Genomic DNA, 12,420 nt, shown 5'->3' on the forward strand with positions numbered 1-12,420 from the left:
AGTTTACTCCATATATGGCAAGTTGTATTGCTTGGCGCTTTTGTTACTTGGCTAAACACCGCATGTCGTGGATGCTGTGTGTGGCATCTGGTACGAGGCGAGCAAATTTTCCCAGGGACATTTTCACCTATTTTAGCCGATTTGACCACCTTTGTCGAATATCAGATACTGTAGTGTGATTCCAGGTACATTAGGAATATCGACGATTGAGAATTCTTAGAAATAATCCAGCATCGATAGGTTAATTTGGCTGTGAAGTTCAAATCGCTGCACAAAGAAAGACTCGAGCTTTGGTGGGAATATCCGCCCTGTCATTGAAGCGGTGGTGTTTTACAATATTTCACTGATCTAAGGGATCAAGCTATCACACGGGCAGCCGGGATGTATCCCAATAGACATCCGGTAAGTTGAATCTTATTTCGAAATCTTGCTGGAATTTCGCGTATTGTTTGTACGCCTTATTTTCACGGTTCAGTTGACACAGTCTGAGATTCACCCAAGCCCATCCCTAGGTATTTATCTTCAGCTAGAACTCATGTGAAAAACAATCGTTTATCCATCTACGTAAACCTATGGTTGCAGTCGTATAATTCGATCAGAAATATGCTGTATCACCTCGTCCCTACATCCAATCGACCCATTTTTCCATTTCAGGCTCCCCACCAGCCGGGCCAGCCGTTCAAATTTACGGTGGCCGAATCATGTGACCGTATCAAAGAGGAATTCAGTTTCCTTCAAGCCCAATACCACAGGTCAGTTTGATTTTTTTCTTTTTTTTTAAGATTTTTTTTCTGTTTGTATGAATCACTTGGAACCCAAAACAAATTAATTTTGAGTTATACATTGTTGTTTTGCCCCTTTGAATATTTTTCCAATTAGTAACTGCACTCAAACAACCAAGGGTGCTCTGGATTTCTAAATCAGCTAAAATTCCGTGATGACAAAGTAATAAATGTTGTGCAGATTTAGTTCACGGGTAATGACTGTGAAATAGTTGCAGCATGTGTAACAGCTTCCATTTTTTTTCTTTTTTTCTTGTTCACAGTTTAAAAATGGAATGTGAAAAACTAGCCCAGGAGAAGACTGAGATGCAGAGACATTATGTTATGGTAAGTATTTAAATTACTGTTTTACAAGAAACTTATCACAAATATTGATGTAAACTCCTTAAATTTTTGAAAGAAACATTTTTCATTTAGAGAGCCAGAAGATCACTTTCACATAACTATTGTTTAAATATTTTTTGCCTTTGGAGTTATTTGAGTAATTATAGCCTCTGTTAGGTTTTTTGGTGTTATAATTATTACCTTAGAGCCCAGTGGCTTGAGCTGATGATTCAAGTTGAACATTGATTATTTAGGCTGGTTAGCCTTAGAGCCTGTTTATTTAATCATGCTGCATTGATAATTACATGCTAGAAACCACAGAGGCATAATACCACCGCAGTAACATTTCCTTTCAAAGCCAACCACAATTCTAGAATAATTCGTCAAATAGTTATAAACCCCAAGCTCTTAAAATTATTTGGGTACATATTTGTGGTGGTCCCCATGGCATGTTTGTCATTGAAAAAAAAAACTATTGTTTTCTCTCGTACACTTATATTCATTTATAAAAAATATGAGGATGCTTATCACTAACCAGCACTAAGTACTTAAACATGCTTGGCAGCAGTGTGAGATCATATCTCACAATAAAACATCCCCAAATTTTGTGCTGTAGTGCATTCATTACCTATCCCCATTAAATGGAGTTGACTGTCTCTTGAGGACTTGACAATTGTTATTAGATAGCTATTTGAAGGCCCATCAAGTGGTATTTAAATGACATGAAGGCACTGGGTTGATTTGGTTTTAATTTCCATTTCAGTACTATGAAATGTCCTATGGCTTGAATGTGGAGATGCATAAACAGGTAAGAAACATTCATTTCTGTCAGTCTTAATGTATTATTCAAAGAACTGTGGTGCGCGAAGCTACTGCGGCGTGACGTCTCCCTTGTCAGTTTATTGAAGGGATTAATGGACTGGAGGTGTACAACTCTAGCAACAGTTAAAAAGTGCAATTGTTGTGACCAAGGTAAAATGCACCCAAGTGTCCCCAGGTGCGGTCTCTCACTTTGAAGTGAAGAGACATGGCTATTGTGTATCACACAGCTTAGTACACACCAGGCTGGGGCTGAGCTCATCACATCATAAGTCAGCTTGGATTCCTCAACCACATTGTTCTCCGCATGACTGGGTTGATTTTACCAAAGGAGTTTTCAAATTAAAAAGGACTGGTCACTCAGAGATTGCCCAATGGCCATTTGATCATCAATCAAGATAATCGCTTTGCCTACCCCTCAGTCAGTGTGGTGTGGATTGGTTTTTAAAACCATGATCCTCATTGTGATCAAGTGTGAATAGAACTCCAGGATGGCACAATGGGGAAACAGTTGTCAGTGACAGCAGCTGTTGTAAACATGAGTGCTCTTGTTGTTCAGTGCAGACAATATGGAGTGGTGTGTGGTTTATAGCAGCTGGGCATGGGCAGGGAGGCGGAGAGCATAAGACGACTGACTGCTCAGTTCAAGGAGAGAGAAAAATGTGTAGGTAATTATCTGTGGTCTGGCGTCATCAAATTAGCTTCATTTAGTGAGACCATCCTGTCTGAATGAGGCTGCATTGGGGAATAAGGGGTTAAGATGAGTGGAAATTATGCTTGCCACATCCCTTGATAATTTCCTAGGTCACCATAGCATCAGGACTACCAGCATCATGATAAACCTGAATCTTTCTATAATTTAAATGTGCGTGCTTGACAACTGTCACACGCCATTACAGAAATAATAACTTTTTTTTAATTGAAGCCGGTTTCTGCATCAGTAAATATTCCCAGAATATTGGGAAATTCATGTGATGTAAAGGTTGGATTTACCAACTGCGCATTTTCCTTAATATCAGATTATTGATATTAAACCCTGCCATGCTTACTGGGGAGAGCAAGCTGACGACCTCACGGTTTTATCATCATACATTTTCCGAGAAATGAACATGGTAGACTCAAAGATGTGGTTTCACTCTGTGGAAGTAATTTTAATCGTGACAGGAAAGCCCCTGCAGCATCTTGACTCATCTTTTCCCCCACTGACAGGCTGTTTATTGGTTGAGCTAACCACTGATGTCATGGATGTAATAAAGGCAGCAGGCTAAGCAGAAGGTGTTTGGATAACATTTGAGTCTTGTGGCTAATTAGGGCTATGTTCATGAGCAGGGTATGTGAGGATGCTCCTCTGGATTCAGAGTCAGAATGCTGTTCCTCTTTTTACCATATCCATGCCCAGGGCTGTGACTTTTGCTGAATACATTCCAAGATGCAGAAGGTCTGCAGAGAGTGCACGCCTCCCTGTCAGGCATACCTAAGAACACAAGTGCATGAGCTTTGATTGGCCACATGTGGCAGTAATGGAGATCGAGAAGAAGGCAGGGGTTGTAATGTTTCAGAGCTGATCAACAGCCATGGGTTCAATTAGCTGTAGATAAGAGATGCCTGTATGGATCACTGCATCTAAACTAAACTCTACTTGAAAGTGTTTGGTTTATGATTTCATTCCTCCAGTAAGCAAGTCTAAGTTTAGACTGGCGAAATTGGTATGGTTACAGATTAATTTTGCACTGAGGAGCACCCCATAGGAATGTTGTTGGGCTTGTTCAAATAACCCAGCTCCCCAAGTTGACCAGACCTCTTACAACCTGCAGCCCATGCTTGCTTATGATGTTGATCCAAAATCTAAAGGTGTTTGCCGAACTAAGGTGCTTACAAAATTAGATGAAGCCATTGATCAGGTAATTTTCCCTGCTTAAACAGAATATCAAATAGACGCAGTAATGTTACTATGGGGACAATGGCTACAGAAAGATTAATGGAAGTGTAGAAGCTCCAGTAACCCACACAAGGGAAAATTAAACAAGCCCATTAGAAAGCACCTTTGTTCCCTCTCGTTGGATTTAATTGAGGGAATGATTCGAAATCAATCTGAAATTTCTTTGCAATTATCTAAATAAATACAAAATTGTTTTCCTAATCCTTTGTTGCAGCTTCTATAAAAACAAATACTTCTTCGAGCTTCATTGTTTGCTGAAGGATCAATATCTATTGAGGGAGGCTGTTTAAAACAGCTTTATGTGCACTTGACTGGGACACAGTGCAAAACTGTATAAGTAGAGTCAATATTGAATTAGACTGTCAACAATTCACAAGTATTGTTGTGGTGACAAGCCTAGCATACTATTGCTTTAAGTTCCTGTGTCATTGTAGAAAATTGATCTGATATTTGCTAAAGGCACATTCTCTGGGCACAGGTAAACACTGCACTGCAAATAGTGTTGTCAGATTGGTATTGGGCTCGGCACTGCAGGGAACAGAAAAAGGAGCAGTTGTAAAAAGCGGCCTCTTCTCATTTTCCGACAGCTGGGAGTTGCAAATGTGAATAGTTCTTTGGGGTCACGTCTCAATGAAGGCATCAACTATCTGGTTATCATGAACTGCTAATTGTTGAAAGAAGGCAAACTTGAAGGCTTCTAACTAATCTTTCAGTGTCTGTTTTCGTTATGCATACATTCATGTTTGCTCAACTGATTCCAAGAGGGGGAAGACTGGGGGAAGGGGGAGAGGAACCAAATTAACTTGGGGAGTACCTGGACCCATAATATGCTGTGAAAGCCACAGTCTGTGGGAGTACAGTGATGGTCAATTTATTGTCATTGATTTTCACCAAGAGTAATGTAGCTCTAAATTGAGCAAGCTGGGGTCATGTAGTATTGGTAATCTATTCAAGTCTATTGTTATTAAAGTGTTTAAACTGCACCAAAGCTAGTGTTGCATATCAAACATATTGAACCCACTAATCATAATAGTGTGGGGATATTGAATTCAAGTTGAACAAATACAACTTATGGTTCACTTTTGTGTGCCGTATTGATCCCTCAACAAACATTTTCATTCAGACCAGTGATATATCCTCATCTTCATAGAACGTCATTGCCACTTCAGTGAAAAGAAGTATGTAGATGTCACACAATGCATACAAAGTTTTTTTTTAAAAATCAAACATTTATCCAAATACCCATGCTATTTATCCTAACTGTCTAGAAAGGTTGCTATAATTAAGCCATTTGGTCTGTATCTTTTTCTCATAACAACCCTGACTAACTCACTGTGTGGCAATATATGTGACAAGTTGGAAAAATAAATTCTCCCTTCACTTTGGTTTGAAACCACTTCTTGGGTAAACACCCTAGACATCTCAAGAAGATGTCTGATACACAATCGACCTAAGTAAACATTCCCCAGAGCTCAGGTTTAAAAGGCACACCAATTGTACCAGCGGCTGCTTTGTTAACATCAATAATCGCAAGTAAAATTTGATTGGTGATAAAAGCACCTCTACAATTTCTGTCAGTGAAATTTATCACCCTTTTACTGAATAATCAAATCACTTGTCTGAAGATGTGTGCAGATTTAATTTTCCCCAACACATGAGGCCAGCTTCCTTCATGTATTGGATAGCCTTGAAGTTCATGAGTACATCCCTAATTACCAGTCATTTGGGAGACAGAAACTGTAGATAGTGAATTAGCAAAAAGCCATTCTATAGACTAGCTTGCAGGCCTGAAAACAAAACAACCACAAAATAATGTGAAAAAATACCATCTGCTTTGCTTAATGACTGGTACACCTCTTAAACTGATAATCATCAGTAATGAGTGCGACTAGAGGTGGGAGACCTCCAATAATCAGCCTAATCTGCCGTTGCCATGGGAACAAAATTCCATTAAGTTTTGATGAGGGAAGGGGGTCTTGTGGACTACAACTAGATGGCATTGTGTGTGAGTGTGTGTATGTAGCAGAGAATGTTGATCAATATTGATGATGAGTGTGGGGGATATTTGTTCTCTTGAAAGGATTGGCCAAATTACATCAAGCTGCACTTCCAACACTAATGTTTTCTTTATGTGAGATCAGGTTGGAATGTGAAGAACCCATGCTCTGCTCGGGGACAGTGGGCATTAAAAGGATGACCAGTAAATGGAGATTGATACAATTGCAAATGGAGATTTGGATGCAGTTACCACAGAAAAGACATTTGCATAGCAATGGCTCATTGTTTTGTCTTGCAGTGGAATATGACCCATCTCCAATTCCCTGAAGTAAATGGGAAACGGTTGAATTATCAGTTGTGGCAGCAAGCGCCTGATCTCATCATAACATGGGAGGCATCTGTCAGTTCCACAGTCGAACAACCAATCAGAATGCGGCACAGAATGGGTCAGCTGGGACGTGAACTATTATTGGATTTTTGTGAAATCCATTCCATAAACTTGTGATTTTGAATAACTCTCCCTAGAGCTATGACTTTTCTTATCCTTGATGCTGCAATTCCCAGGCCTTGAGACCCAATGGATGCTTGTCATCAATACAATGCCTAGCTCCGTCTCCCGAGGCTACTTCAACTTACTTCATCTCTACCCCGAGCAATTCATGTAAAATTTAATCAGTTTTAGTAAAGTACAATCAATGTTTGTGATTTTGAAGTGATGTCCCCTCTAGGGTTTGGTTCATATGCATAAATGATCTTTAATTAGAGATTCAGAAAGTCTCCAATCAAGTTAGCACCTCTAGAGGGTTCAGTCTGCTGCCACTACCACCACAAGATGCTGATTACCCAAGGCATGAGTCCATCAACAAGGCTCGTTGACCAGCTGTGGTTAACCAACCAACCTTTGGGTACCTTGGTTCTTAGGATATGTGGTTAACCTTCAAGGGTAGAAAACATGTATGACTCCCATCCTCATGCTTTTGCTTGTGGCTAGAAGCCCAAAAGGTGACTAGGCTCAGATGAGAACATAGAATGTTTGTCAAAAGGTAAAAAAAAGTAGATTCTGACAGATGTAAATATACATAATTGAGCTTTTTTTCACATTTTTATGCTCAAATATTTTGTTAAATGTTTATCAGATTAGCCTAACAGTATTGCTTTTCTGAAAAAAAAATACATAGATTTTATCTGTTCTGTCCGATAATATGCCTTGGTTTCTAGTAGGCCTCTCCAATCAGGTTACTTACAGTGCTTAGAACTTAGACCATGTGAGATGATGTATGGGTCTGAAGGCAACAGAAACAGAGAATCATCTAGGGGGACAGTAAAATGAATTACATGTTACTGCTTGTTTGAAAGTTACTGCCGCTATTAGACTTGCAGATCTCGGAAGCAAATGGTGAGGGCTTAAATGATGTAGTGCAAGATGATTGGTGATTGTATTTCCCTTGGTGGGCTTTATTTGATGCTCCAGACCAGAAGTGTGATATCTCTTGCTGCTGGTATGGGAATCAAGTTCTAATGCAAAGCTGCCATCGTGACATTTGTGTGAGACAAGAAATGGAATTCAGAGTTGAATGAAATTATTTTTGCTGCCATTATAGGAATGGTTGTGAAGCATTGATTGACATTTTCAGTAACCTGGGCTGTCACATAACTTGTTAAAGAAAGAGAATTATGGAAAAAAGTCTGTCCTGTGAGAATTTGAAAAAAAAAAGCTTATTTAAGTAGTGTCTCTTTCCTGCAAGTGATAGGACTAGGGATTTTCTTTCCTTTTGACTTCACAATGTGATTGGTTGGTTTTAATCAAGAGCTGAGTTTATGCAAAGTAGATGTTGAATGCAGATCTATAAAACCTGTTCTCTCTCAGTCCTGTACTGCTTATTAGACTCATTTTGTCCAGTAATGTTTATTCACAATTTTTATGACATCACTATTTTCAGGTTACCTCTTAGATATGGAATCTCGTGATAATTTGAGAAACAAGCAAATATGTCTGACAACTGATCTATTACTGAATGTCCATTGTTCCTGATTATTGGCATAAAGCACTGATTACTTCGGTGCTCCATCAGATTTGAAAATTAACCAGTCATTGTTGTTTTGTTTGCTTTTGATTGCTAACTGATCATTATTGTAAATGGGATTACCATTTCCTTGTTAAGATATAATTTTTATTTATGTTATAATTTATTCACTTTTTGAAGCCAAAGTAGATCAGTGAAATTCATTTCAGATAGTACAAACCATGTTATCATGTTATTGTAAACGAAGTGGATGCTGTGGTTTTCTCAGAGTTAATTTTGGTCTATTTTATATAATTTTTTTCCTAGACGGAGATTGCCAAGAGGCTGAATGCTATCCTGGCGCAAGTTATCCCGTTTCTGTCCCAGGAGGTAAGTTCCATGTCCTTCTGGCATAGTAAGATTCCGTCTTAAACTAAACAAATTTTAATTTGGCAAAGAAAAAGTGAAATGTTGGACTGTTTTACACCAAATCCATCACTGATTTTGTTCAGAATATTGATTTGGCTGAAATTGGCCAAGTATTTTCTAGAGTGAGCTGAAGAACTGGTGCTATACTTAAAGGAGGTATGCTACATCTGCTCAAAGGGATTTCTTCTTTAAGGGTTAATTTTTCAATCTGTTTTTTATCAGTTACTCAGTTCTGCTTATTGTGGGCAATTAAGCTGTTTGATGGTCATTTAACCCCCAACATAATCAAATTCAAGGCCAGCTGTCTGGGCCTCCATACTCTTTATTTGTGGACTGCTAAGTTAATAAGTATGCAGTATTTTGACATTGTTGATCTCAAGGTTTTCTGATTAAGATAAATATTAAAAAAAAGATTTGTAAATGTCTTATGAACTCTCATGAATTTGAATATTTGTTGCAATTTAAACTTGAGGTCAGACTTCAGAAGTGCAGTGTAGGTGCGTTATTAGAATTCTTGTTATTTATTAACAGCACATGTTCCTCCTTTCTTGTGGCTTGGTAACGATTGTGTTACACAAAAGGGAGGTTGCTGCACTGAACTGACTGCCTCCCTCCTGTACAGGAACCCTTCAAGTCTGGCCTGTACTGTGGCATGTGCACCTCTTCAACATTAACATACAAACCTTCTGCCATATGTCAGTGTGGTGAACCATGTTCTCCCTCTTAGGGGCTACATTCCCCCAAAGGGTACAACATAAAACACATAAATACCAAACATGGGGAGGTTGATTTTATCCAAATTCAAAAGTGCCTGCCACCTTACACATGTCTCTTAGTGTTACAATTGAACAAATTATCTTTTGTTTATGTTGCTTTAACACAGGGCTTCCCAAGTCATGTCTGCAATGTTATTTCAAGTTTTCAGCTTTGCCGCACATGTATGTGTTGTTTTTTTTCCCCTTCATTTTCCAGCACCAGCAACAGGTGGCAGCAGCAGTCGAGCGGGCCAAGCAGGTCACCATGGCAGAATTAAATGCTATCATAGGGGTAGGTGGTGACAAACACTTTTTGGTAAGTTGCATCAGGGCAGTATCACCCGTGTGTGGCGTAAAAAATTATTCTTCCTTGTTCTTCTTTCTGCCCCCCCCCCCCCACCCTCCCCAATCTTTCCTGTGACCCTATACTTCATTAGATTAAAAAAATCTGTTGTCATCAAACACATTATATTCTGATTTGCATGAATTCTTTCCTTGCCATCATTTCTGCATTTTTCCATTTTGAATAACAGAAACAATTTCCAAATGATGTTTAATTAATTTGGAGGGTTAACAGGTTTGGCACCCCATCCCCAAATTAAAAAAATAAAAGAAATTACATATTTTTTATTATTGATAATGGGTACATTTTGAATAGCCTTGGATATAATATAGACAGTAGGAAATCTATCTTTCCTCATCAAAGTAGAAGCATCTCAGTATCTGTAAACAAAACAGTCTATGTACAGGCCTGATGCACCTTAATTATAGATATTTTCTGGTTACTACAGTTGTAGAGTTTAGTGCTAACAATCAGTAACTTAATATGCAGTGTACACACATAATGGTAGCTGTAGTGTAATAAATGTTATGAGGGACAAGGTCAGAATAGCTTTTAAAACCACCATCAGTATCACTTATTTGTCCATAATGTTGTATATCTGAGGAGAAGAGATCGGTTTCTGTTATGTGTTCCCCTAGAAATGTTGGGTAACACTTAAAGATCAACTAATGCAATTTGAAATACTATACAACTTTATTTTTATTGAAGTATGTTTGCTACTAGCTTAAGAAGATCAATACTTGTATTTTTCACTCGTGTCAGTTAATTCTGATGTTAAGATGACCTTTGCTGTGGGTTATTTTGGATAATTGTAGAAGAATTGATATTTATCTTTGCTGTGAGTTGAAAAAATTGTGGCCTAAAAATAAAAAAAGAACCTTACGTGTGTATATTTTGTTGGTTATCTGCATGCCATGTTGTGAAACCATTCAGAGTTACACGCTTATTCCAGCAACAGATGCAGGCCCAACATTTACCACACGCTCACGCCCCACCCCTGAGCAGCCTGCCCCCACCCCCAGCAGGGCTCCACCCAGGACTGCAGCCACCCCTGCCCCCCAGCAGCAGCGCGGGACTCCTGGCTCTCTCGGCCGCAGCACATCCATTATTAAAGGAAGAGAAACGTAAGTGACAGTTATGACAAGCAGATAAATATATAAGGTTATTTTTGCTAAGATATTTATGATTTATTCTCTATATATTGTCTTAATCTATTATTTACAGAAAAACATTTTACATAAAAGAGCTGCACATAATTGCTTTGTTGAAAAAAATGATGGTAATTGTGGTATTATTGCCATAGTGGGTTCATATTCATAGTGAACTTTGATTTCTTTTTAGCCCCAGCAAGTGAAGACAGACATGTAAGTTATCTGTGCTTGGTGTCATTATCACTTCTGCTAGTGTTGCATGACCGTGTTTAAACAGTTGGGTGTTGTTAGGAATTGAAGACCTGCATAAAAAATACATCAGTAAAATTCAGATATGATTTGGCGGAAAAGGGGGAAACCTCTAGAGTTACTCCTGGTATAATTAACAGCCATGTTTTGAAGTACAAACAATGGTGTGAAAGTAGCGTAATAGGTTGCCAAGCAGATCTTTTAGGAAGGCAGGTGTATTCTTTTGTCAGGGATGCAGAGATGGTGGGCTAATTCTATACAATGTTAATGATGGCTGTAATACACCACGGCAGACTGAATGTGTACATGTGTGTTGCGCGTGAGCTGTTGTTATGCATATTAACCACCATCAGTTTCTGATGAATGGTGGGTTTGCAGTGCATGCTTCACCAGGTAAACTGCCAGCCTGCCAGCCACTTGGCCTTGCTTCTTGTGTTCTGCCTGTCTAAATCCAGTGTCAAGGAACTTATCATTTAATTCTCATCCCCCCCCCCTCCCACCCCCACCCAACTTACCATGCCATCTGGTAATCTACCCTCCCATCTGAAGGGAATCAGCAGGCTGCCAAAGTTGAGGTCTGTTGAAGTAATTTTAATCATTTAGCAGAAAATTATATTTCTTTTACTCTGTTCCTGTTGAAAATACATGCCATCTGTGTCTTTGTTAATGTTTTTGAAATTGGAAACAAGGTATATAAGGTGCCTCAAAAATGTTTTGACTTTAAAATTGAGCTGACTACCCATTAAGAAACATACTGTGAAAGCCAGTTTTGTCATTTATATACATAAATAATATACATATGCTTTATAGGTATTAACATCTTTGTGGTCATTATTAGATTATATATGTACAGTAGAACTGAAATGAAAAAAGACACTCAAGTAGGAGGCATACATAGTTTTGTGGTTAGGGGTGGGAGCTTAGCTGGAACTGTTATTATAGTCTGTGGTTAAGCACTGTGGGGATAGGCGACCCTGTTTTCCATTACTGGAATGAGGTAATGCTTCAGGTATGCCTTCTTTGTATGAAAGTTAATCTGTCCATGGTTTTGGTTTGCTCAATGGGGTATTGATAGCAGTAGTCATAAGGTGGTCTCTGTCTGCCTCAGCAGGGAACAACAGTTTAAATGAAATACAAGTTTTTCACATATTTCCTGCCACCTACAAAGATGATTGCTGCATGATAATTATTTACTGAATTTTCTTTCAAGTACCTGGTTTTTGGCAGCTTTCTTTTCCCCCCAACCCCAGCCCCAACTCTTCTCTCCCCTTCGCTCCACTCCAGTGTGCACCTTTCCTTGTCGAGCTGTGGATTGTTATTAAAGAAGTGTCTATTTTTCCCTTGGCTACCTCCAACTATTTGTGTATGTATATGTACCTGAATGGTGTCATCTGTGCTCCTGTTCCCAGTCAGCGAGGCACAAAGGATGACGTTTTGTGCAGAGGGGCACAGATTATTTGCAGGTCAGTGCCCGTGTTGGGTTTTGATGAATAAGTTTGTTTCTGTGGAGGGGGTAATTGATGATGGGGCTATTCATACATCCACATTATTCTCAAAAGCAAGTGTCGGATTATGCGCCACAATAGGCAAGAAGTAGGAGAGTAAATATAGTGTGTTTGTGAATTATT

The 12,420-nt window shown here is 38.9% G+C and overlaps 1 protein-coding gene across 8 annotated transcripts in view; it reads left to right on the forward strand.

Moving 5' to 3' along the window:
- LOC106158072 (transducin-like enhancer protein 1) overlaps window positions 1-12,420 on the forward strand; it is a 25,311-nt gene continuing 12,891 nt past the window's right edge. For 2 of the 8 annotated variants that reach the window (XM_013533923.2, XM_087007321.1), the window contains exons 1-8: window positions 7-402; window positions 655-752; window positions 1,046-1,109; window positions 1,870-1,914; window positions 8,193-8,255; window positions 9,267-9,365; window positions 10,345-10,516; window positions 10,734-10,756. In XM_013533923.2, the coding sequence (XP_013389377.1) occupies window positions 382-402; window positions 655-752; window positions 1,046-1,109; window positions 1,870-1,914; window positions 8,193-8,255; window positions 9,267-9,365; window positions 10,345-10,516; window positions 10,734-10,756 (585 nt within the window). In that variant the 5' untranslated portion in view covers window positions 7-381. Of the gene's footprint in view, window positions 403-654; window positions 753-1,045; window positions 1,110-1,869; window positions 1,915-8,192; window positions 8,256-9,266; window positions 9,366-10,344; window positions 10,517-10,733; window positions 10,757-12,420 lie in introns of all 8 variants that reach the window. The other 6 variants (XM_013533918.2, XM_013533922.2, XM_013533919.2 and 3 more) reach the window with 6 other exon arrangements.

The sequence above is a fragment of the Lingula anatina genome, chromosome 1 (genome assembly GCF_051362555.1).
Source record: "Lingula anatina isolate TDL-2025a chromosome 1, LinAna3.0, whole genome shotgun sequence".
Taxonomy (NCBI): Eukaryota; Metazoa; Brachiopoda; class Lingulata; order Lingulida; family Lingulidae; genus Lingula; species Lingula anatina.